Source organism: Ochotona curzoniae, unplaced genomic scaffold (genome assembly GCF_017591425.1).
Source record: "Ochotona curzoniae isolate NIBS_2020 unplaced genomic scaffold, NIBS_Ocur_1.0 contig_3437, whole genome shotgun sequence".
In the NCBI taxonomy this organism is placed as follows: Eukaryota; Metazoa; Chordata; class Mammalia; order Lagomorpha; family Ochotonidae; genus Ochotona; species Ochotona curzoniae.
This window is the reverse complement of record NW_024465862.1, coordinates 648,285-675,325: the sequence shown is the minus strand read 5'-3', so window position 1 is coordinate 675,325 and position 27,041 is coordinate 648,285. Positions and strand designations below refer to the sequence as shown.

At 41.2% G+C, this 27,041-nt stretch overlaps 1 protein-coding gene across 3 annotated transcripts in view; it reads right to left on the bottom strand.

The window, feature by feature from the left end:
* Window positions 1-24,329, bottom strand: part of LOC121156612 (cytochrome P450 3A6) — a 44,723-nt gene extending 20,394 nt beyond the window's left edge. Inside the window, exons 1-7 of one of the 3 annotated variants that reach the window (XM_040980402.1) lie at window positions 24,259-24,329; window positions 21,045-21,144; window positions 18,002-18,054; window positions 7,873-7,972; window positions 3,702-3,815; window positions 2,899-2,987; window positions 826-974 (exon numbers count right to left, since the gene is read on the bottom strand). In XM_040980402.1, coding sequence (XP_040836336.1) covers window positions 826-974; window positions 2,899-2,987; window positions 3,702-3,815; window positions 7,873-7,972; window positions 18,002-18,054; window positions 21,045-21,144; window positions 24,259-24,329 — 676 coding nt within the window. Of the gene's footprint in view, window positions 1-825; window positions 975-2,898; window positions 2,988-3,701; window positions 3,816-7,872; window positions 7,973-18,001; window positions 18,055-21,044; window positions 21,213-24,258 lie in introns of those variants that run through there. The other 2 variants (XM_040980401.1, XM_040980403.1) reach the window with 2 other exon arrangements.
* Between the last annotated feature and the right edge of the window lie 2,712 nt (window positions 24,330-27,041).

Genomic DNA, 27,041 nt, shown 5'->3' with positions numbered 1-27,041 from the left:
AATACGATAAAGTTTTTACAAAGCATGTATCTTTTAAATGAATTTTTATCTGCAGTGTATAAATACAGAGGCATGAAAATGGTAAATGGTGCATACAATTTAATTATCAAGTTGAGGATGATCAAAACTGCCATGGGTTACTACTTCTATTCACTAGAGAAACTGTGATCAAAAAGATGGAAAAATCAAGCACTGACAAGGAAGTGAAAAAGTTGGAACCTTACACACTTCAGATTGGAAAATAAAATTATAGTAATTGTGATCAGCTATTTGAAAGTTGATGAGTGAATTAAACACAAAATTACTACCAACCATTCTACTATCAAGCATACACCTAAAAAGATTAAAACGCATATTTACAGTGGTCACATGTGCATGACCACTCATAGAATGAATATGGCTTTCAGTAGACAAAACATGGAATCAATTCAAATGTCCAACAGCTTACAAAAGGATTAATAAACATTGAATGCTATATGACAAGATTCTTTACCATAATTACAAAATACATCATGACACATGAATCAACATTGACAGTCTAACAAGTGAAAGATGCCAGTCACAAGTGAACACCTATTATTCCATTTATATAAAGTGTAAATAATAGTCAATCCATGGAGACAGAAAGGAAGATTAGTGAAAATGGGGAGGGGGGAGGAGTAGGGATGGTGAAAGAAATAATGGGATTATTAAATTGACAAAAAAAGTTCTAAAACTGGCAAATATGATAGCATAAATGTACTATTTAAATGGGTGCAGTACATGCTTTATGAATCAGATCTAAAAGGCACTTTTTAAAAATAGATGAAATAGTACACTACTTACTTATTAAGAGAAGAAAAGGATCAAAGAAATTAAATTTTAATAGCCTGCTGACGTTTTTCACAAAGGGATCCTGTGGGTTTCTAAGAGAATCAATGTTCACTCCAAATGATGTGCCAGTGATCACATCCATGCTGTAGGCTCCAAAGATTCTGAGGAGAGAGAGACACCAGGACAATTAAACCAGCACCTTCTTGCCATTATTCAGCTACACATGCAGGAGGAAGTGCTGGGAAAGCACATGTCACACACAAAAGGTAGACAGCCACACACTGCCTGGACCACCTCCTGAAGCAGGCAGTGTGGTTCAGTGGGTTAAGTTTGGTAAGCCCACATCACCACTCGGAGTGCTGGTTCAAGTCCAACCTACACAACTTCTCATCTAGTTTCCTGCTAATGCATCCTGGGACGTAGAAGATGGCAGTTTAACAACTTAGCCCCTGCCACCCGTGTGGGACCTGGAGTTAGACTTCTAGATCCTTGGCTTCAGCATGGCATACTCTACTGAACCAGCAAATGGAAGATAGCTCCTCTCCACTCTCTCTCCTCCATACCTCTCCCTCTTGGTTCTCACTTCTCTCTGCCTTTCAAATAAATAAACTGATAGCACGTTTTTCAGGGTGGCCGATGTTTCCATCACTCACATTCACACATTTACTATGGGTATACAATGCAGTTGTCTTTCTTCTAGGCGTGGTAGGACTCTGGGAAACTTAAGATACACATCTCAGCTCAAGCAGATCAGGACATGAAGAGTCACACACCCATAACTGAACAAATTACAACTGTATGACGTATGTGGATGTTCCTGGTGTGGAAGCCCTGGGCTTCAACAGGACAAGGTAGCAAATTCACTCTTCCAGGGGACTGAAGAGAGTGCCATTCACCTAGGTCTTACCACATCCTAGGGACTATGTACAGAGATGAGTTATCTTCAGTACATTACAGAATAGCAACACCCTGCTCTAAATGGCAGGAACATCATTCCTCCTTCTCTCCATTGTCAAAGCTCCTAAAAGATCCCTTCCTTCTCATCTCCAGGATTTAAGGTTGCCCTTTATATCTGTAAAATATAAGCCCAAGGATAACACTTGCTAAATATAGTACACATCTCCTCCAATATTTATTTAGAATAATTCATAACTATGTGAACAAGTGTCCCCTGCTTGCCCAGGACAGTCTCACTTTACACAGATTGTTCCCAAATAATTCAAAATTATCCCAGATGGGAGGCTGGAGAGAGAGTAGCACAGCAGTTAGGATGTTGTTTCGGAAGCACCATTCCATGTCTGAGTATTCAGGCCAAATATCAGCTTCACTAACAGTTCCAGCTTCTTATGAATGCACATCCTACTAATAATGGTCAAATACTTAAGCCCTTCCACTCACAGAAGATATGTGAATTGAGTCCCAGCTCTTCGCTTCAGCTTACCCCAGCCTACACTGTTACAGGCATTTAGGATCAGGAGATGGAATATTTCTCTCTTCCTCTCTTCCCTTCAAATTAGTATGAATAAAGAAATAAATAGCCTAGTTAGATGATAAATTATTTTGTTGACCTGCCCATGGTCTTTACAGGGCTTTTGTTTTTCTTCGGAGACTCAAGAAATCAGAAGCAACAGATATATTTCAACATCTAGCATTTTTCTACTATCCTCAGCAAAACCATGAAGCCATTTCAATTGTTCCTACACACACACTGGACTCTTCTGCCCTACACCCTGTCTCCCAATACGTACAAAATGCTTCCCCTACCTCCCCAGACCCAACCCATACCATCTACAAACAAAACTTTGGTACAATCAAGTTTCTTCTTTCTACCTATGGATTTTGTATCCCAAACAGTTAAGGTGAAATCAAGCAGGTAACTATTATGCGCTCTATTCAAATCAAGTCCTTTCTGTTCCCAACTTCCATGTCTTCAAGTTTCAGCTGTCTCCTTTTTTGGATGACTTACTGGAGATCTAACAGCACATACCTGCTTTTGTGTGCTGTTAGTGACTCCAGAAGAAAAATTTCAACTCCATGGCACACACTGAAAGAGTTCAGAACCTCTGCAACTACATTCATACTTACTTTTTCAAGTCTACAGGCTTGCCTTTCTCTGCTTCCTGTCTCAGGTTTTTCATCAACACATCTCCATACTGGGCAATTATGGGTATCATCTAAGCACAAATACATAATACCAGTCATAGAGAAATACAGAGATTCAAGTAACATAAAAATATGCTTTTGAATTCATGGAGAAGTGACATAATGTTTCTGTATACAGACCACTACCGCACAGTTTAAGCTAGAGACTCAAGTAAGAAGAACACGGATTAGGGATCGTGCAATGACCCAACAGCCTAGCCCTCTAACTTCAGGCACTGGTATCACATGTGGGCACCAGTTCATGTTCTGGATGCTCCATTTCCCATTGAGCTCCCCGCTTATAGCCTTGGAAAGTAGCATAGGATGGCCCAAGTTATTGGGACCCTTCACCTTCCCTGGGAGACCCAGAAGAAGCACCTGGCTCCTGGCTTTGGATATGTTTCCCAGTCTCTCTCCTCTCCTCTCCTTTTCTCTCTCCTCTTCCTTTTTCTCTTTGTCTCTCTCTCTCTCTCTCTCTCTCTCTCTCTCTCTCTCTCTCTCTCTCTTCTTAACCTTCTCTCTTAAAATAATAATAAGTAAATTTTTTTAAAAAAAATCAGAACATAACTACCAACGCTGAAGTCATTTTAATGAATGTAATATCTCTTCTAGGTCATAAAATCAAAAGACAATTTGGAGGACACTAAAACCCAATGAATTTTCTCTTTCAAAATGAACTAGGGTGTAACTTTCTACCTGTCCCCAGATTCATTCAAGTTTCTAATAAATATCCACTATTTCATTACCTCCTTGAGTTTTCCACTAGTGAAAGTAGGAGAGAGCAATGTTCGAATTCTCTTCCATTCTTCATCCTCAGATATGGAGACGGCCTTTTTCATAAATCCCACTGGTCCAAAAGGCTAAAATCCAAACATAAGACATTTTGTCCTACATATGATTAGAAAATCATCAGCATTGTAAACAATTATTAAATAGGCATTAGTCATTTTTGAAATGTTAGTGAGGTATACAAGCTGGCACACCCAATGTTATGCTTTCAATAAATATCTCATATGCCTAGCCTCACTTGAGTGAATGAAATTTGAGTAGTGCCCTCAGAGCATGCCCCACATCAGGGACCTGGGGTGGGCAGAAGGTTGGGTAGGGTTTCTCTTTTATCTCCCTCCTTAACACAGATATAGAAAAAAAGAGAGAGAATGTGGAAACAATGGTCTTACCCACTTTCCTGTAGCCCTTGACTCTTTGTGTCGTATCAACCATGCCAAGATTATGAAAATAAAATTATAACTTTTTAAAAATCAATGGTTCACATAAGAAAATCATTCTTCCAGGAGAAGAACAGAAACAAAAACATAGAACATCCTCAGGAAAGTACAAAACAGAAAAGGGTTGGTGACAGATAGCCAGAAATCCTGGGAAAACTGTCTCTTTAGTCTAGCTAATCCTCTTTATATACACTCAATCTCTCTTTACATACACTCACCCACAAACACATACAACGATGTGCTATATACTCACAATGGAATGCAGCCATAAGTTACAATGAATACAGCCATAAATCAAAATCAAGTCTGGTTATTTGCAACAAAACTAATGGTACAGAAGGTCATTATGTTAAGCACCATTATATTAAGGCAACAACAAATTCTCTCTCATGCGTGCAAGTTTTAGAAAGTCAGTCTGAACATAAAGCAGGGATTACTGCAGGCTCTGAAGGACTGGAGAAAAATATAGAGGAAAGCTGGATGACAGGCACAAAAACACTGAGAAATAATTAATTCAGGGCTACATAGCAGAGTGGAATATCTGTAGTTTAAAAATGTATTTTATGTTGTATGAAAAACTGAAAAAGAACTCAGGTTCTAAACATGAAGAAAAAAAAAACAGAACACACTTGTTAGAAAATGTTAACACAACAGACAGCGAAGTAGAGCAAGGACATATTTAAACAGACAGAGAAACATTAAGCCAGTGTGAAGCAGCGAGGACACCAGGAAATGGGAGAGGAAAAAACGAAAGCAGAGGGGCATCTGGAAACTGACCAACACAGGACCAAGAGCAAAAGAAGACACAGAGGCACAATGAACATTACTGAATACTCCCCTGCAAAAAAGCAAAGGCCTTGCCCAACCTCAGAGATAACTGAGAAATACTTCGAGAAAATGGTAGATACAGCATCCAAATCACTCGTTATAAAGCTTCTAATCAATAATGAGAAGCACATGATCAGGAATTCAAGCAATTTAAGGATCATGTCACACAGGAAATACCAATGAATCAAATGAAAGCTGATATATCACAAACGAAGAATACCATGAAGCAAATTAAAAGTACAGTGGAGAATCTCCAAAATACAAAGAACAAGCAGAAGAAAGAATCTCAGAACTGAAAGATATTTCTGTCACCAGTGGGAAACAAACAAAAAGCTGGAAATAGAACTGGATAAAGCTTTAAAAAAAAGTATTCAACAAATGAAAGACACTAAAAGGCCCCAAAAAAGAGTTCTGGATTCCCAGAAGGTACAGAAAAAGAAGGTGGGGTTAAAAGTGTATTCGATCAACTAATAAGGCAAATTTTCCCTAATGCAGAGAAAGAATTGGGAAACAACATCCAGGAGGGGCACAAAACTTCCAACAGGCTTGATCAAAAGCGATCTTCTCCATGACACATGACAATCAAGCACTCTTCAATTGAACGTAAGAAAAAGATCCTTAGATGTGCACTTGAAAAGAAAAATCAATTGACATATAAAGGAATGCCAATTAAATTCACAGGAGATCTCTCACAGGAAATGCTACAGGCCAGAAGACAATGGCGTGACATAGTCCAGATTCTCAAAGCAATAAAATTGTCAGCCCAGGATAACATACCCAGCAAAGCTTTCCTTTCTCTTGGAAAATGAAATAAAATTCTTCCACAGTAAAGAAAAGTTAAAAGAGTATGTATGCCTCTTCCAAACCTGCCCTACAAGTGATACTTACTTAAAGATGTTCTCTTGACAGAGAAAAGCCAAAGGCAAATGTGAAGAACATCCCAGTAACACAACAACAGAAGACTAAATCAATGAACAACCCATTGCTAAAATGACAGGACCGAATTACCACCCATTCACATTAACCCTCAATGTAAATGGCTTAAACTCATCAATCAAACATCACAGATCAGTAGACTGGATTAAAATAACAAAACCGATCTATTTGTTCCCTACGGGGGCACGGGTAGGATATATCTCACCAACAAAGATCAGCAGAAACTGTATCTCACAGATTTTGATTTTTGTTTGTTTGTTTCATCTCTTTAAAACACTTTCTTCTGATTAAATTCTTCAACAACTCATAGATCATACAGTAGCGTTATCTTCTTCAAGAAGGTTCATGATTCTCTTCATTTCTTCAGTGACACATTAGTTATTTAACTTCATGGCATCTTTAATTTCTTCCTTCCTTCCTGTTGTTGATGTTTTGTGGCTTTTCACTTAAAGGGATGTACAGTAACTGTGTAATGGAGATTATCATGTCTAGCAGCATGTTATTTAATTTCATGGCATTGTTAATTTCTATTTTTTTCCTGTTGTTGATTTAGTATTGTGGCTTTTCATTTAAGGGGATGTATAGTAACTGTGTAATGGAGACAGTCATATGCAGATGTGAGGCTACAATGCAGTATGAATTTCTACTTCTAGATCATGGGTTGACTCCCAATGAAACTGTTTACTTGACAATATAATGCTGGGCTCTCTGCCATTATCCATGCCTGCAATGATGGACATATGACTGTTTATGAAGGACTGTACTATATTAATAAATTAGGGAGCTTCAGTATGGATGAAGGGACTTGTGGAGGTGGTAAAAAAAATCCCATGGTGTATGGAACTGTATCATAAGGCAATAATAATGATAATAATAATAATGTTTTAAAACAATATACAGATAGAATGTATATGCTGAAAATCACAAAAATTTGCCAAGAAAACACAATGAAGAGCCATGCTGTGTTCATCAACTGGAAGACTCAAGACAACAAGGATACAAATTCTGACAAAGTTCTTCTATAGCTTTAATTCAATTCCCATCCAAATCTAAGCAAGATTGATATGTAAATATAAATGAATTATTCCAAATTTGTGTGGAGAAATTAAAACGAAGAACAGCTATTCCAGTCATGAAAAGAAAAATGAAGTGGGAAAATTCACTTCACATGATATTATGCTTATTGTAAACCTACCATAAACAAGATAGAGTGGTATTATTGGGTGTTAGGCACAGTGATCAATAGAACAGAACAGGTAATGAAACCTAGACCCACACCATGAGTTCCAACGAATTTCTAACATTGGTGAAAAAGCAATACAATAAAGGGACAGAGAGAGGGAAGGAGATGTTGAAACAAATGAGCAGTCCATAGGGCAAAATATGAACAGTGACATAACCGCCATACATTACACAGGAATTAAATCAAAATAAATTACAGGTTTAAGGTAATCACAAAATCATACAACAAATGAGGGTTACACAAAGAAAGTTCAATCTTGGCAACAAAAGCACAATCTATAAATTATAAAACCAACAATGGCATCTTCAAATAAAAAGTACTAATTCTAATAAGAAATCTGCTATAAGGTAAGACAAGATGTACATTGCAATTCAAACTGAGTAATAAAAGGGAGTCTTTTGGTGAGAGAAGATTTCCATAGGTTGTTTGTTCTGGTAGTTGAAATCTACACATGTGATCCATGTCCTTGGCTACATACATACGTACACGCAAACACAGACAGAGAGAAAGGGAGAGGGAGAGAAATAAAGCACATAAAACTTTATGAAATCTGAATAAGCTTTTTGTTCTTTTCCTGTCATTACAGGAATATCCCATTTTTATAGATATGCAAGATATTATCACTGTGATAAGCAAATTTGCGAAAGGTTAAGTACTTGTTTTTTTAAAAAATTCAATACTTACCCGTCGGTTTGTGAAGACAGAGTAACATTCTTTCACCAGCACTGTTTTCATCATTTCTGGATCAGTGATGGCCAAAACATGCCTGCGACCTTCAAAGAGTCTGTAGTAGGAGAACAGAACTGATTAGGTCCAAGAAGCCAGATTTCAATAGACAAAGCCAAGCCCAGGACCCACACTTTGATCCTGAGGTTACATTTCTCGTTTTGCTTTTTTGTACAACACACATTTAGCATCCCTTCCTGGTTCAAGTTTGAGTAGATTATACAGCAAGATGCCAACGCCAAAAGTCACTCGGGTCTTCATAAACTAAAGTAGCTCACATTACAGACTAGCTTGTCATAAAGATCCCATATATAAGGCCCAGTATGATGGCTCAGTGGCTAAATCCTTGCCTTGCATATACCAGGATCCCATACGGGCACTGGTTCATGTCCTAGCTGCTTCACTTCCCATCAAGCTCCCTGCCTGGAAAAGCAGTAGAGGATGGTCCAAAGCCTTGGGATGCTGCACCATGTGGGAGATCCAGAGGAAGCTCCTGGATTTGGATCAGCTCAGCTCCAGCTGTCACAGCCAGTTGGGGAGTGAACCAGCAGATGGAAGATCTATCTCTATATATCTCCTACTCTCTGTAAACCCACCTTTCCAATAAAAAACAAATAAATTTTTTTTAAAAAAAGTCACATATAGGGCCCAGTGGTGTGGCCTAGCGGCTAAAGTCCTCACCTTGAACGCGCTGGGATCCCATATGGGCGCAGGTTCTAACCCTGGCAGCTCCACTTCTCATCAGATGTAAGATCTTCCTCTCTGTCTCTCCTCCTCTCTGTATATCTGACTTTGTAATAAAAACAAATAAATCTTTTTTTAAAATCACATATAGAAATCATGCTAGGGGTCTAGTACTGTGACACAGCAAGTAAAACCACCACCTGCAAGGCTGGTATCACTTGTGGGCATTGGCTCACATCCCAGCTGCTCTGCTTTCAAATCAGCTCCCTAATAATGGCCTAGGAGAGCAGCAAAAGAAGGCCCAAGTGTTATGGTCCTTGCCAACCACATGGGAGAATGAATGAAGCTCCTGACTTTATCTGGTCACACCCAACAGCTGTGACCATTCCAGAAGTGAAACACCAAATGGAAAATCTTTCTCTTTCTGCCTCTTTCTCATATATATATAAATGATAAATGATGATGCTAAATAGCATGTAATATATAATATATATAACATATGTGTGTTATATATTATATATGATTTATATATACAACAGATATATAATATGTGTATTATATATATCTTCTCTCCTCTGTAATTCTAACTTTGAAAATAAAATTTAGAACTCCTGCTTATTAATTTTCTGCTGTATTATTTTCCATGATAGAACTTCCTAAGCATAGAGTTTCATCCCTTCCTTTCTTCCTCCTTCCCTATTGAGAATGACCTACATACAGAAATCAACAACAAATGCTGGTAAGGATGTGACAGAAAAGGTCCACTAATCCACTGTTAGTTGGAAAGATCCCTAAAACAAGAAAGAACACTAAAACATTTGCTCAGTCTAGGTCCAAAAAACTTTTAATTTTTTTGAAAGTTCATCAATTGTGCCTGATGCAGTACCCTAGTAATTAAAGTCCTGGCCTTGCATGTGCTGGGATCCTAAACGGGTGCTTATTCATATCCTAGCTGCTCTACTTCCCATCCAGCTCCCTGCTTGTAGCCTGGGAAAGCAGTAGAGAACAGCCTACAAGCCTTGGGACCCTGCATCCTCGTGAGAGACCCAGAAGTTCCTGGCTCCTAGCTTCTGATCAGCTCAGCTCTGGCTGTTGTGGCTACTTCAAAGTAAATCAGCAGATGGAAGATCTTTCCCTCTGTCTCTCCTTCCCTCTGCAAATCTAACTTCCCAATTTAAAAAATAAATAAATAAATCTTTTTTAAGTTCATTAATTAAAATACACTTATTTTTTAAACAAAGTTGGAAATTCATATATAGGTTTTTCATCATATGAATTTTCCACATATTTTTTGAGCTCTCCTGGCATTTCCTTATCAAAAAAGGGGGGGGGGAGCGTGACTAACTCCCTCATGGTGAGAGTGGCAGTTAAGACACCACATCTGAGGGGGCATGGAAAGACCAGGGTCTGACAGCCTGGATCATTTGGCCCATGTGTGCAGTGGAAGCCAGGTCTTTGAGCCCCAAAGGGGACAGGGAATGGCTGGGACCTGCATGCCATAGCGGAAGCTGGACTCCTGAGCCCCAGAGTGGATGGAGAATGACTGGGCTCTGCAGCCTGGGTTGCTTGGCCTGCATGCACAGTGGAAACTGGGAGCCTGAGCCCCAGAGGGGACAGGGAAGCAGCCTGCTAATGAGCATTTGGTGCAGACCTCAGTGTTGGTCAGGTCGGGCAAGGTGGTTCCAGTGGTGGCCAGTTGTGGGTTGGTTCTAGAGTAGGGCAGACCAGACAGGGTTTGGCCAAACCTTAGCACATTGGCATGTGCAAGAGCCAGGCGGGAATGCAGGTCATGCCAGGCTAGGCAAACACCTATCAGTTTTAATGAGTAAGGGATGAGAACCATCTAGGCAGGGCTAAACTGCAGCACCCACCAGTGAGAGTTGGAACTAGGGGGAGACAGGGACAGGTCATGCTGCAGCATTGGATGCAAAGGTCAAGATGGGGGAAGGGCTATTCTGAGCTGGGTCAGAACAACCACTGGCATGTACAAGATCTATGGCGTTTGACTGCTGAATGTAAACAGCTTAAACTCATCAGTCAAATGCCATAGATTGGAGGACTGGATCAAAAAACAAAACCCAGCTATCTGCTGCTTACAGGAGACACATCTCACCAACAAACATCAGAGGAAATTGAAAGTGAAAGGATGAAAAAAGATATTCCACGCAAATGGTAAGGAAAGACGAGCAGGGGTAGCCATTCTTATATCAGATGACATAGAATTTGATGTAAAGAGCATTAAAAGAGATGAAGAAGGATACCACATAATGATCAAAGGATGTCTTCAACAAGAAGAGATCAGCATAATAAATGTTTATGCTCCAAACGCCAAAGCAACTAGCTGCTTTGAAACAAATATTAAGGGGCTTAAAGGGAGAAATACACTCCAATTCGATCATACTGGGAGACCTTAATATCCCATTAACACAAATGGACAGATCAAAAAGCCAGAAACTCAGCAAAGAAACAATAGAACTCACCCAAACACTAGAGCAAATGGATTTAGTTGACATCTATCGAACCTTTCATACCACAGAGAACACACTTTTTTCATCAGTACATGGAATCTTCTCCAGAATTCATCATGTTATACTCCATAAAACAAGCTTCAGCAAATTTTAAAAAGTGGAAATCAGGGCCCGGCGCGGTGGCACAAGTGGTTAAGTCCTCGCCTTGCACGCCCGGGATCCCATATGGGCGCCGGTTCTAATCCCGGCAGCCCCGCTTCCCTTCCAGCTCCCTGCCTGTGGCCTGGGAAAGCAGTTGAGGACGGCCCAAAGCTTTGGGACCCTGCACCCGCGTGGGAGACCCGGAAGAGGCTCCTGGCTTCGGATCGGCATAGTATCGGCCCGTTGCGGCTCACTTGGGGAGTGAATCATCGGATGGAAGATCTTCCTCTCTGTCTCTCCTCTCTGTATATCCGCCTTTCCAATAAAAAATAATAAAAATAAATCTTTAAAAAAAAAAGTGGAAATCATATCATGCATCTTTTCAGACCACCAAGGAGTAAAGCTTGAGACCAAGATGCCAAAACACCAAGGAACACTTACAAACATGTGGAGACTGAATAATATGTTATGAAATGAGCAATGGGTTAGAGAGGAAATCAAAGGGGAAATTTTAAATTGCTTGAAACAAATGAAGGCATCAACATATCAAACTTATGGGGTACAATCAAGGCAATGTTAAGAGGAAAGTTCACTTCAATCAATGCTTATGTCAAGAAACTAGAAAAGCATCAAGTGAATCAGCTAACCTTACAGCTGAAGGAACTAGAAAGGCAACAAAAAAGCAATCCCAAGATTAGTAGAAAAAAATAAATAATCAAAATAAGGGAGGAAATAAACCAAATAGAGACCAAGAGACCTATCAATCAATCAAAGAGCTGGTTCTTTGAGAAAATCAACAAAATAGACTCCCTACTAGCCCAACTAATCAAAAAAAGGAGGGAGAAAATACACATCAATAGTATCAGAGATAAAAAAGGAGATATAACAACAGATACCTCAGAAATACAAAGAATCATCAGGAACTATTACAAGCAACTATATGCGAACAAATGAGAAGACCTAGAGGAGATGGATAGAATTTTTAACACATACAAGCCACCAAAATTGAATCAAGAAGCAATTAACAATCTAAACAACCCAATAACATGCACTGAGATTGAATCAGCAATTAAAGCCCTCCCAACCGAGAAAAGTCCTGGGCCAGATGGCTTCACTGCTGAATTCTATCAAGCATTTCAAGAGGAACTGACCCCAATCCTACACAAGCTTTTCCAAACAATAGAAAGAGAGGCAATCCTTCAAAACTCTTTCTATGCAGCTAATGTCACCCTAATACCAAAGCCAGATAGAGAAACAACAGAAAAAGAGAACTACAGACCAATATTCTTTATGAACACAGATGCAAAGATCCTCAGTAAAATACTAGCCAACTGAATCCAACAGCAGAACAGGCAGATCATTCACCCGGACCAGGTGGGATTCATCCCAGGCAGGCAGGAATGGTTCAACATTTGTAAATCAATAAATGTGATACATCACATCTACTGACTGGAAAATCAAAACCACATGATCCCCTCAATAGACACAGAGAAGGCATTTGATAAAATCCAACACCACTTCATGTTAAAATCCCTAAACAAGATAGGCATAGAAGGAACATTCTACAACACAAAGCAATTTACAAAAAACCCAATGCCAGCATCATACTAAATGAGGAAAGACTGGAAGCCTTTCCACTAAAATCTGGAACTAGACAGGGATGTCCACTGTCACTGCTACTCTTCAATATAGTATTGGAAGTCCTTGCCAGAGGTATTAGGCAAAAAAAAAGAGTTAAAGAATGACAAACTGGAAATGAGTTGAAATTATCACTATTCACAGATGACATGATTCTCTACATAGGAGAACATAAAAGACTCAGTCAAGAGACTATTGGAACTCATAGGAGACTTTGGCAGGGTAGCAGAATACAAAATTAATGAACACAAATCAATGGCGCTAGTGTACGCAAATAATTCCATGGATGAGAAAGAAATTGTAAGTACGGTTTCCTTTAAAATTTAGGAGAGGAATCTTAAATACCTAGGAATTATGCTAACTAAATGGGTGAAAGACCTCTATGAGGAAAACTAAAAATCATTTTAATTTATTTTTTTTATTATGTTTTTATTGGAAAGGCGGATATACAGAGAGGAGAGACAGAGAGGAAGATCTTCCGTCCAATGATTCACTACCCAAGTGAGCGCAACAGCCAATGCTATGCCGATCCGAAACCAGGAGCCTCTTCCGGGTCTCCCACGAGGGTGCAGGGTCCCAAAGCTTTGGGCCGTCCTCGACTGCTTTCCTGGGGCCACAGGCAGGGAGCTGGAAGGGAAGCGGGGCTGCCGGGATAGAACTGGCGCCCATATGGGATCCCGGGCATGCAAGGCGAGGACCTTAACCACTTGTGCCACCGCGCCAGGCCCTAAAATTCATTTTAAAAGGAAATAGAAGAAGACCTTGAGAAATGGAGAACCTTGCCATGTTCTTGGATTAGCAGGATCAACATTATCAAAATGATCATATTACCAAAAGCAATATACAGATTCAACACAATCCCAATAAAAATCCCAACAACATTCTTCTCAGAAATGGAAAAGATGATACAAAAGTTCATCTGGAATCACAAATGACCATGAATAGCTAAAGCTATCCTGAAAAATAGAAGTCAAACTGGAGGAATCACAATTCCAGACCTCAAGACATACTACAGAGCAGTGGTTATCAAAACAGTCTGGTGCTTGTACAGAAACACAGAATATCAGTGGAAGAGAGTAGAAACACCAGAAGGGAATCCACATATGTTTTGTCAACTAAGCTTTGACAATAAACAGAAAGCAATCCAGGGGAAAAATCTGGCCTATTCAATAAACACTGTTGGGACAACTGGATAGCAGCTTGCAGAATTCAAAAGCAAGACCTGCACCTGTCGCATTACACAAAATCAGCTCTAACTGGCTCAAGGACCTAAATCTACACCCAGAAACCATCAAACTATTAAAGGAAAACATAGGAAACACACTCCAAGATATTGGAACAGGGAAAGACTTCTTAGAAAAGACGCCCAAAGCAAAGGCAATCAAATCCAAACTGAACAAATGGGACTACATCAAACTAAAAAGCTTCTGCACAGCAGAGGAAACAATTAACAAAGTGAAGAAGCAACCAACAGAATGAGAGAAAATTTTTGCATACTACACAAGCAATAGGGGACTAATATCTAAGATTACAAAGAGCTTCAGAAACCCAGGGACAGCACAAAAAACAACCCTGTAACAAAATGGGCAAAAGAAATGAACAGACATTTCTCAAAAGAACAGATTCAAATGACATATGAAAAGATGCTGAGGCTCCCTAGCCATCAGAGAGATACAAATAAAAACCACCTTGAGGTAGCCCCTAACTCCAATGAGACTGCCCTATATTCAGAACTCGAATAACAACACCTGCTGGTGTGGATGTGGGAAGAAAGGCACTTTCCTTCTTTACTGCTGGTGGGAGTGTAGGCTAGCACAACCACTGTGGAAATCAGTATGGAGTGTGCTGGGAGAATTGCAAATAAACCTGCCATATGACCAAGCTATTCCTTTTCTAGGAAAATACCCAATGGAAATGAAAACTGTATAGAAGAGGATCTGTAATCCGACATTTGTAGCAGCACAACCTACAATAGCAACGACATGGAAACAATCCAGATGTGCGTCCAAGGAACAATGGTTAAAGAAACTGTGGTACTACAAAGATATATAAGCGGAATCATGAGCGATTCTGACAACCTGTTAACAGGAGGTCATATGCACAGAGCAGTGGGGGACCCCAGGGTGGAGCAGGTGGGCAGGAGGGGACTTGTATCCCAACCCTGGTGACTCCCGGATCCTCACAAAGGACTATCAATACGAGCAACAAGGACTACATCCCAACGGCCAAGCAGACCATGGGAAACTGGAATGCCTTCAGTGGCCAAGAACTCTGAGGTCATACACCCCCGTTTGGATCCACCACATGGGGTGAAAGAAGCCCAAACCCTTTCTTGCAGGATTCAAGGTCATCGGAACAGTAAGCTTCCTTCAGGACTAGGAAGAGGAGCTTTCTCTGGTTCTCACTTGGTTCCAACTTTGGAACCCCACCCTATCTTGCAATGACCATTAGGGTCACTCCAGAGCCCCGTACCCCAAAACACACATACACACACACATGCACAAACACACACACACACACATTGGAATAGATAGACAGAGAACAACAAGGAAAGCTTGGAACCAGACGGGAAACTGTCAGAATGGACTCACACATGCCTTATTAGGTAGGACACAAAGATTACTTACTCCTCACTAAGGTATTGAAGATGTCTCTGCACACCCTCCTAAAACTGTTCTGCACTTCGACTGTTGACATATGCCTTGTTAGAGTTATAAGCCAGTTTAGACTATCCTAAAATCTGCCAAGTTCAGCAAAATTAAGCTTCAACACTATAAACGGCTGAATGCTAAAATGAAAATAGTCACAATACAGCTGAATAGTACCCTATAGCCATTTTAAGGTGTATAGCAGCCAGTTCTGTGTATAAACCAAAATTGAAATGTCAATGAAGTAATCAGAGGATGTGGTTAAGAACTTGCATTTTCTAACATATTTGTTACTCAATACCATGTCAATTAATTCCATAATGTTGTAAATTGATGTTGATGTTATGTTGTGGCTTTTAATTGATCGGGATGATATTCTGCCAGCTCTGCTTTCAGACCAGAGATGGTCTCCCCAAGAAATCGTTGAACTTATCTGGACAATAAGATGCTGGACTTTATGCTTGGCAGATGCTTACAATGAAAGAATCTTGACTGAATTTGAACTGTAATACTGTAACAAGGTGGAGGAATCCACCATGAGGGGAGGGTATGGGGAGGAATTGGGGGAATCCCAGAACCTATGAGACAGTGTCATATAATGCAATGTAATCAATAAAAATAATATAACAAAAAAAAAAATCACAGGAGACCGCTCACAGGAAATGCTATAGGCCAGAAGAGAATAGAGTGACATAGTCCAGATTCTCAAAGCAATAAAATTGTCAGCCCAGGATAACATACCCAGCAAAGCTTTCCTTTCTCTTGGAAAATGAAATAAAATTCTTCCACAGTAAAGAAAAGTTAAAAGAGTATGTATGCCTCTTCCAAACCTGCCCTACAAGTGATACTTACTTAAAGATGTTCTCTTGACAGAGAAAAGGAACAGCACCCACCTAAGCCAAAGGCAAATGTGAAGAACATCCCAGTAACACAACAACAGAAGACTAAATCAATGAACAACCCATTGCTAAAAAAAACAGGACCAAATTACCACCCATTCACATTAACCCTCAATGTAAATGGCTTAAACTCATCAATCAAACATCACAGATCAGTAGACTGGATTAAAATAACAAAACCGATCTATTTGTTCCCTACGGGGGCACGGGTAGGATATATCTCACCAACAAAGATCAGCAGAAACTGTATCTCACAGATTTTGATTTTTGTTTGTTTGTTTCATCTCTTTAAAACACTTTCTTCTGATTAAATTCTTCAACAACTCATAGATCATACAGTAGCGTTATCTTCTTCAAGAAGGTTCATGATTCTCTTCATTTCTTCAGTGACACATTAGTCATTCAGTAGCATGTTATTTAACTTCATGACATCTTTAATTTCTTCCTTCCTTCCTGTTATTGATTATGTTTTGTGGCTTTTCATTTAAGGGGATGTACAGTAACTGTATAATGGAGACTATCTAGCAGTATGTTACTTCATGGCATTGCCAATTTCTATTTTTCTTCCTGTTGTTGATTTAGTATTGTGGCTTTTCATTTAAGGGGATGTATAGTAACTGTGTAATGGAGACAGTCATAACCAGATGTGAGGATACAATGCAGTATGCATCTCTACTTCCAGACAAAGATGGACTCCCAGTGAAACTGTTTACTATATCTTGACAATAGGATGCTGGACTCTCTGCCATTATCCATGCCCACAATGATGGACATCCATACACATTGCATATGAAGAACCATACTACAGTAATAATATAGAGGAACTCAGTGAGGTGGGAGCAACTTGGGTAGGGGATAAGGGAAATCCCACAATCAATGGAATTGTATCATAAAATGATAATAATAAAAAGAAAAAATGAATGTTAACACCTGTAACTGTTACTAAAGAACTGTACTACTGTAATAATACAGGGGAAATGGTGGGAACAAGAATAGGAAGGGTCGCAGGGGAGGAAATAATCCCCAAACATACAAAATTGTACTGTGGTAAATAATAATTACAATTTAATTTTTAAAAAAAACCTTTAAAAAGAAAAAAACTTGTGTTCACTTTTACAAAAGAAGTCGGTTTAAAATCTTAAAAATTTAAACAAAAACAAATCATACGTTTGTAGAGACGATATGCAGTTTCCCAAGCCACCTGCCTGTATCTCCAAATCCTGCTTTCAAAAACATATATCAGATATACACGTTACCTAACAGAGTAAAGATTTTTCCCTCAAAGAGAAATCAACACAGGAAGTTCATCTATCATGCACTTGAGGAAACATTAGAATGGTCCAGAATAACGAGTTTCACTCAATTAAAGAGACAAAAAGGGGGTTAAAATAGAGAACAGCCAGACCATGGCAGAAAGTGAAACTAGGATCCCTGGTCAGCAAAGCCTGGACAAAGTAACGACCAACTTGGACATCAGTGCCTGGGATGTGTATGATCCTTGTCAGGAGAAGCCTCCACACCTTTACTCCGTATACTTCATGTTAAAAGGCTCTGAGTTGAGGTTGCTGCGTATGCACTGCGTATGCACGGAAGCTTGTAGAATACTCACCCCCACATATTTCCATACTTCTTATGGCATTTTATGTCAAAATCCCACATACTCTGGGGACAGAAACAAAAAATGAAATTTTGATTATTCTACCTATAGTAAACTCTATCCCAATTCAGACCAAAAAAAAGTGTTCCAAATAATTACAACAAATTTAATGTTTTCTCCAGTATTTATGTGGAAACTCATATTCATCTGAGTCTAAAGGAAAAAAGACATTTGAAGTGAAGAATTCAAAGGCACTCTTGAGTTTTCCTTGAGTATCATGGAAAACTAGTGGCTTTCCCTTGATACAGATATACATAATCCTTGTCAACTGTGAAGTGCTTTTCTGGGTCTCTGTGGTCTCCAAAATACCATAAATCCCTCTGAGGTAGTCCTGATGGACACATGGGGAAACTGAGGCTTAGGCAAAGCTGTGAGGTTCCCAGACATGCATCTGCTCATGAACTCTCTCGAGACTTCTGGCATATTTAGGAAGTGATAGCAGTCAATCTCTTTTGTTCTTGAAGATTTATGCCACTTTTGCACATGTTGTTGAATGAGAAACTGTATGAGTGAGAACACATGTGGACTCACCTTCCAGTTTTGGAGCACAATATGGGAAAGATGAACAGATATCAGCTCTACACACAGGTCCCAGCACACTACAACACAAGCATTCCAGCAGAGTGGCTCACACACTTCTCTCCCATGTTTCAATGTCTGTGTTCCACACCTGGGCCTGCCTGTTCACTTTAAATCCCCACTAAAACGCATCCCAGGTGCAGCAGTGATGGTTCAACTACGGGGTACCCCTAACCCATATGGGAGACGGAGACGAAGTTCCCAGCTTCAGCCAAGTGTAGTCTCAGATATTGAAGTCCCTTGCGGAAGTAAATAAGCATGTGGATGCCTGCTGTCTCACTCTCTCATGCCCCACCAGGTACATAAATAACACTTGCTATTAACTCTCATTTCTGAAACGTAAAGCAAAAAATCTTCCTTTGCTTTCACTTGTGATAATTTTAATATGAAAAGAAGGTCCTAGATGATGGAACTTGGAGGTATAGCTACTATAAAACTCATCTAGGAAAAATAAAGAAGAAATCATTGCCATCTCAGGAGAAAAAAAAAAAAAAAAACCTTATTTCACAGGTTTCTATTACACAAGAAAGCTCCATTAAGGAGAATTAGTGTCAGAAACAGTGCTAGGGACTGTGGAAGAGGAAACTGCACCCACACAGCAGTGCATGAATGCACAGTCTCTGCTGCTGTTCCAGCAGCAAAAAAGGTATACACACACACCACACGCACACTCACCCGCACACACCACACACACGTACACTCACACGTACCACACACACGCACACTCACTCACATGTGCCACACACACATGCACACTCACACACACTCACACACCACACACGTACACTCACATGTACCACACACACGCACACTCACTCACACGTGCCACACACATGCACACTCACACGTACACTCACTCATACACACACGCACACACACTCACACACACACAGATTTTGCTGCTGGAATTCTAGACCTGACCTAGTGACTCTCAACCCAAGAGCCAGGTCCTTACAAAGCATCATAGAGGCTAAACACCAGGAAGTGAAGATACCTTGCAGCCTGCATTTCCACTCCCAGGTGGAACAGTTAAATACACCGTAATAATATGATGGCAGATTTTCTGCCTTTGTCTAAACCTACAATGCCATGGTACATGTGGGTAACAGAATGTTGAACTTGGCAACTGTTGCTGCAGGACTGTGGTACAATAAAGGTATCAGGGGAGGGCCCGGCACCACAGTAACCTAGTGGCTAAATCCTTGCCTTGATACAGTGGGATCCCATATGAGTGCCAGTTCATGTTCAGGCCGCTCCATTTCCCTTTCAGCTCCTTGCTTATGGCCTGGGAAAGCAGTAAAGGATTGACCAAAGCCTTGGGACCCTGCACCTGCAGGGAAAAAGCAGAAGAAGCTCTTGGCTTCCGGCTTTGGATCTAATCAGCTCTAACCATTGCAGCCACTTAGGGAGTGAGTCAGCAGACAGATCTTTCTGTCTCTCCTTCTCTCTGTAAATCTGGCTTTCCAATAAAAATGAATAAATATTTTAAAAATACTATCAGGGAAATAGTGGAAGGGGGAGGTGGAGAAAAATCTCTGTGACTATAAAATGGTATTAAGGGAAAAAATAATTTTAAAATTATAAGTTTAACTGCAAAGGTGTCTTCAAAATGCCCAAACCCTGTGATGTATTTTATATTCCATTCAGCTTTATGAGAATTTTAATGTTTCTCAAGCTATCCCCTCTTCTACAATTACGCTTTTAAAAACCTGTTTTGGGTTTGGATATCTGAAGTTCACAGATAAACACAATTCTGTCTCCATTACATCCACGCTGGCTCAGACTCACCCATGAGGGTACACCTGTGAAAGAAAATAAGTAAGGCAGAAACCTCTTTTTCTGGCTCTTAAATCCCCAACAGATGTCACAGGTAGCAAAACTTTGGTAGAAACACAAAAAGAGGGAATTCAGCAATTCTTGGGTGAATAAAATCATCCAATTCTCTCGTGGTAAGTACCTAAGTGCTTAAAAAACCGAATTTCAAAACTATGCAGGAGGAAAGGACCAAAAGCAATCATGGTCTCTTGCTACAAGCAGGAGAGTTAGAATCTAGAACGCACAGCTTCATGAATCGCCAAGGAGTCCCCTTCCCACGTGGCTCCAAATACAACCAACAGTGATACACGTTCTTGAGAATGTGCCAGGGAAAACTCAAAGCTCTCTATAATGTTCACAGAGCATGAACATCAACTCTCAGCTGAACCGTGAGACCTCAGCTGATGAACCACAGAGTAAGTTTCTTTTCACCTGAGGCAAACATGAGACTTCTAGCCCCAGAGCAAACTTCTCCATCTCCTGGGACCCACACATCAGTCAAGAAGTGGGAAAATTCACAACTCCCCTGCGGAAGAGAACTTCATCTCATAGAATTGACTGGCTCTGTACGAACACATGAAGCAGAAGTAGTTCAAATGACACTCACCTTACGGTAGCTCATGATATTACCCAGGAAAGGCAGAGGTGTTGGCCCAGGAATGCCCAGCTTCTTAAAAAGTCCATGTGTAGAGGTGCCATAACTGTAAAGTCAAGGAGAAATCAGGTCACAGGGGTGATAGTTTACATAGAGGTGACACCTGCTCAGGAATCAGAACAAATCAGGGAGGTAACAAGTAGCCAGTGACTAACAGCAGAACTCATTATCTCCTTCCTCATCACAAGTACACCAAGAAGTCACAATGACTCAATAAAGGCCTTCAACGTCCAAACCCTAGACTGAGTCCCTGAAAAACTCGCCCAAATGACAGTGGGTCTGAGAGGCTCAGAAAATTTGGGGAAATTTTGCAAGACTTTAGCCTAGGTAAAAAGTATTATCTTCTTGGATAAGACTCCAAAAGTACAAAAAATAAAACCAAAGCTAGACAAATGGGATTGCATCATGTTCACAGCAAAGGAAACACTTGACAAGATAAAGAAGCAACTGACAACATGGGAGAAAATATTTGCAAATTCTATATCTGATAAAGGATTTAATCTAAGATTCATAAAGAGCTCAAGAAACTCAACAACAAAACAAACAATACAGTTAATAAAGGGGCAAAGGGCATGAACAGGCATTTTTTTAAATGATGGAATGGAAATGGCCAATGGACAAAGGAAAAGATACCAAGAGTTACTAGCCATCAGAAAAATGCAAATAAAAATTACAATGAAGTTTCTACCCATCCCAGTCACAATGGCTATCAATAAAAAAATGATACTGGTAATGATGTAGAGATAAGGGAGCTTTGATATGCTAATGGCAGAAATGTAAACCAGTACAATCTATAGAAAACAGTATGGAGAGTCCTCAAAAATATGAAAGATGATCTACCATATGATTGAACCATTTCATCTCATTCCTGGGAATTTGCCCAAAGGGAATGAAATCAGCATAGTTATCTTCTTTGATTTATATTTAGGAAATACATAAAATATGTTTTCTTTATATTAGTAAGCTTTTTAAAAACATGTAATAAAAAGAAAAAAGAACTGGGCCTCCTTGAAGCTTGTTCAGTGGACAGCATGCCCTGATGCTCATGGGGGACGTGACAGATCATTGAGGCCAGTAGAGGATGTCTGGTACTATGGCAGAACATGAAGGTCAGAATAAATTAGACAACTCTACCAGCCAAACTTTGACAGCAAGTATCTTAGCAAGTGGAGCCTCTAGGGTGGACTATGTCAGTCAATGGACCTTGAGTAATATCTCAATATTGGAGCAATGAAATTAAGAGCATCTCAGAACCATCAAAACCACTTAAGCAATACCCTTGGAACATGCTCCACATCAGGGAACCTAGGATGACATCAAGTTGCCTTTCCTCATCCCTGGGTGCTCATGCAGTTAGGCTGCTGTAAACAGCCCTTTCCCCATCTCTCCTCTCTTCCTCCAGATACAGGGAAAAAAACAGAGAGGGCCCGGCATGGTAGCCAGTAGTTGAAGTCCTTGCCTTGCATGTACCGAAATCCCACATAGGTGTCTGCAGTTCGTGTACCAAGAGCCCCACTTCCCATCCAGCTCCCTGCTTGTGGCCTAGGAAAGCAGTGGAAGATGGCCCAAAGCCTTGGGACCCTGCACCCACATGGGAAATCCAGATGAAACTCCTGGCTCCTGGCTTCAGATCAGCTCAGCTCCGGCCATTGCTGTCACTTAGGGAGTGAATCATCAGACAGAAGATCTTCCTCTCTGTCTCTCTTCCTCTCTGTATATCTAACTTTCCAATGAAAATAAATAAAAAATACGTCTTTTTTAAATTGGAAGCAATTGTCTCATTCATTATCCCCCATTTCTTGGCCCTTCCCACCCTAACTAGTGATCCACACGGGCTTACATCCATCCCTACTGTGTAACCATTATCAAAAATAAAACAAATTTATTTAAAAAGAGAAATAGGGGGTTGAAGGTATAAAATTCACCAGGATGGTCCCAAGGTGGGAAATTGAGCAAGTATGGCTAATGAGGATGCTCTCTATAAATAGTTCAGTATGCTCTGCAACTGCTGCCAGCAACAAGAGAGAGCCTTCCAAAGTCCACACTTGCTGCAGTAACCAGTACATACATTATGCAACAGCTAATAAAGAGTCATAGCATGTTCAATATGAATTGTACTATGGCCCAATATCCTCTTTAGATATTAGCCTCTAAGGTAGGATAGGTTACCAATACTATCTATCAATCCAGTAGTCATCATGTATTTGATCAAATAAAACTGAAAGACTGTATGAAGTCACTTGTGTTTGATCACCAGAGGCACCTACTACAGATTTTTCATGCCTATTACATGAGGGCATGGAAAGTCTGACAACAGCTGCCAAATTTGGGAGGGGCTGGCTTTCATTATCCACCCCCCCACCCCCGTTCCTTCCTTTGCTACTACCACCATAGCCAGGGAATTAAATTTTTCCCTGTAGGTATGGCACTGCAGCATAGCCGTGCCAACATCCTATTAAGGCATTAGTTCAAGTTCCGACTTTTCTTCTTTCAATCCAGCTCTCTGATAATTTGGGAAAGAGCAAAGTGGTCAAAGTGCTTGGGCCCCTGCACACCTGGAAAAGCTCTTGACTCCTCACTGGGTTCAAAACAGCTGTTCAGGCCATATGGGGAGTCAACTAGCATATGAAATATCTCTCATTCTGAAATTCACTCTATTTGTAATTCTTCATATAAATAAAAATGGGTTTTTTCTCATTCTGAACTTGCAGCCTGTCATGTGACCTCTCAAATTAACTGAGCAGTTACTGTGTCACAACATAGTCCCCTGAAGGAACAGCACAATAGCCTAGCCACTAAAGGCCTCATCTTGCATGCACCAGGATGAACACCACCAGGTCAGTGGGTGCGAACTTGTCATCTGAGCTTTTGCTCTGGAACCTTTAGTTCAAGTCCCACTGGAGTCTGACCCACTCAGCATCCCTCAGATGAAACCACAGTTCATTTCTTTTAAGCAGCTCCCTCATAGGCCTTCGAAAACAAAGTCACTTCAGCTCAGGAAACAAAGAAAGATACAAATCATAACATTTTAAAGAGTGTTCTCAGCAGGAGAGCTGGGACAGGGAGTGGGCTGGTCTGGGAAGCAGATGAACAAAAAAACAAGCCTCATTACCATTCCAGTCGCAAAACTACAGGAGAAATCAGATGGACAGCTACTCACAGATACAGGAGCACCAGGCTGGTAGCCACAAGAACCCAGGTTTCTAAGGAAAAGTCTGGCATCAGGTCCATTGTCACTCTCTGCTGCAGCTCTCTCCTCTAAGTGTTCCCTGCAGCTGTGTGTGCTGCTCTTTGCTGGGCTATGAGCTGCCCTGCCCTATAAGCTGTTATCCAGTCAAGGTGACTGGAATATTTATGTATGGAGAAGGGGGTGTGACTGGACCTACAGCCAATAGAAGGGTTACTTGTGCCCCGCCTGCAGTCTGGGGCTCTCTCCAACTTGGCAGTGGGCCAAGAACAATTTGCAAATATACAAATATATGAAAAATTACAAATAGAGTGAATTTCAGAATGAAAATCATAGACATCCCTCAGTGATCCTGGTCAAGTTCATGTTCCGTGGTAAATCAATTCTAAAAAAAAAAAAACTCAAAAATAACCCTCAACATTATTGATTTATTAGTCACATCAGAAACAGGTGAAACTCTGACAGCCAATCTCCCCTAGTCGACCTTTCTCTCCACAGCTGTCCTCCACCCAAATGATTTGAAATCAAAACAACCTACACCTAGAAATCTTACTCAGAAAGTTTTGTCTGACTAGAATGCCCATGTGACTCTAGAAGGCTCCAACTCCTTCAAATCCCAAAATACATAGAACCATCCTGGTAGAGTCTTTCTTCACCAAATTCCTTTAACACAGAAAAGCACTCTCTCCTCCAGGTGTATCGTTAGTCACACACACGCACTTGGGTCACTGTCCTCCCTGCTCTCCAGCTTCATATTTGGCTTCCACATCCCAAGCATCTCAAGGGCATGGCTGGGTCTTAGTCTCTGTTGTGCTCCCAGTTTCTAGCACAGTGAGTCTCAACAGGCTGATTGAGTCAGGTATGCCCTGTATGCCCTTTAGCTGTGACCCAGTAGGGAATACTACATCTTCCTGGATTATTGCACCAGCCAAGAGGAGCTGTCAGGGTCTCAGTTCCCATCACTGTACCTTGAGGCTGGTCCTGCTGCAGTAAGAACTCCTAAGGAGTGGATGATCTGCCCTGAGCTATGTCAATTCAAGCTGCATCCTGTGTACACAGATGGCCCTGCAGTAGACAAATCAGATTGCACTCACTATCACCCCTGCTCTATAGAAAGATTACTTGTGTAAGAATAATGGATGGGGCCCGGCGCGGTGGCACAAGTGGTTAAGGTCCTCGCCTTGCAAGCCCAGGATCCCATATGGGCGCCAGTTCTATCCCGGCAGCCCCGCTTCCCTTCCAGCTCCCTGCCTGTGGCCCAGGAAAGCAGTCGAGGACGGCCCAAAGCTTTGGGAACCTGCACCCGCGTGGGAGACCCGGAAGAGGCTCCTGGTTTCGGATCAGCATAGCATCGGCCCGTTGCGCTCACTTGGGGAGTGAATCATCGGACAGAAGTTCTTCCTCTCTGTCTCTCCTCTCTGTATATCCGCCTTTCCAATAAAGAAATAATAAAAAATAAATCTTTAAATAAAAAAAAGAAGAATGGATGGACATTATAGAAAAACACAAGAATAAAAGGAAAAAACACAAGAGCAGAGCAGCTCAAAAGGCCAGGTGAGGGCCCAGCACAATAGCCTAGCCACTAAAGGCCTCATCTTGCATGCACCAGGATGAACACCACCAGGTCAGTGGGTGCGAACTTGTCATCTGAGCTTTTGCTCTGGAACCTTTAGTTCAAGTCCCACTGGAGTCTGACCCACTCAGCATCCCTCAGATGAAACCACAGTTCATTTCTTTTAAGCAGCTCCCTCATAGGCCTTCGAAAACAAAGTCACTTCAGCTCAGGAAACAAAGAAAGATACAAATCATAACATTTTAAAGAGTGTTCTCAGCAGGAGAGCTGGGACAGGGAGTGGGCTGGTCTGGGAAGCAGACCTGGCTAGATTATGCTGCTGTACCCACTGGAACACATGGGAGGCAAAATGAGTGTGGGCCAGCCAGGCTGGCCACAGCCCCAGCTGGCATGTTCCAGAACTGGGTGCGAGTTATGTCAGGTTGGCTGCAGTACCCCTGGTAGGTGCAAGATTTGGGGCTGGGAACATGCCTGGCAGGGAAACTATGGGCATTTCCCTAGTAAGCTGTACCTATCACTGACGGGCAAAAGAACTGGGGCTTGGGGCGGGCCAGGCTATACAAGGCAGTGGCACCTGTTGGTATACTTCAAGGTTAGGTCTGGTGGCAAGTCAGACTGAGCTAAGCACAGCACCCGTGGGTGTGCACAAGAGCCGGATGGGATGTGGGTTGGGCTGGGCTAGGTCACAGTAGAGGTTTGCAGGCACAAAAACCAAGGCTGGCCTAGTTTAGGTTATTGGAGATCACTCCTACTAAGCTATAGAACCCACTGATACACCATAGGTCTGTGGCAAGATGGCCTAGCTGGGTGACAACACCCATCTCTTGGAGTGAGATATGGAACTAGGGAGGAACTGACAAGGCAGTTGCATCCATTGGTATATGCATTGGCTGGTGCAGGTGACAGACCACACCTGACTTTGCATTGGCTGGCACACACAGGAGTCAAATCTGAGGTTAACCTAACTGAGGTTTCTTGAGGGTCTCCCCCTAAACTGCAGGACTCAGACCCCGTCTACAGGGAAGATCACAGGATATGTGATCTGACTTTGGAGTGCATGCACTGGGGCCGGGCCCCCTGAGTTACTGCCTTTGAGGTAGACAGCAGGCTTAGAGGCACATGACAGACATGATGGCCATCTCATCTAGGCCAGTAGGGGACATCAACTGCCCCATCAGAGGAT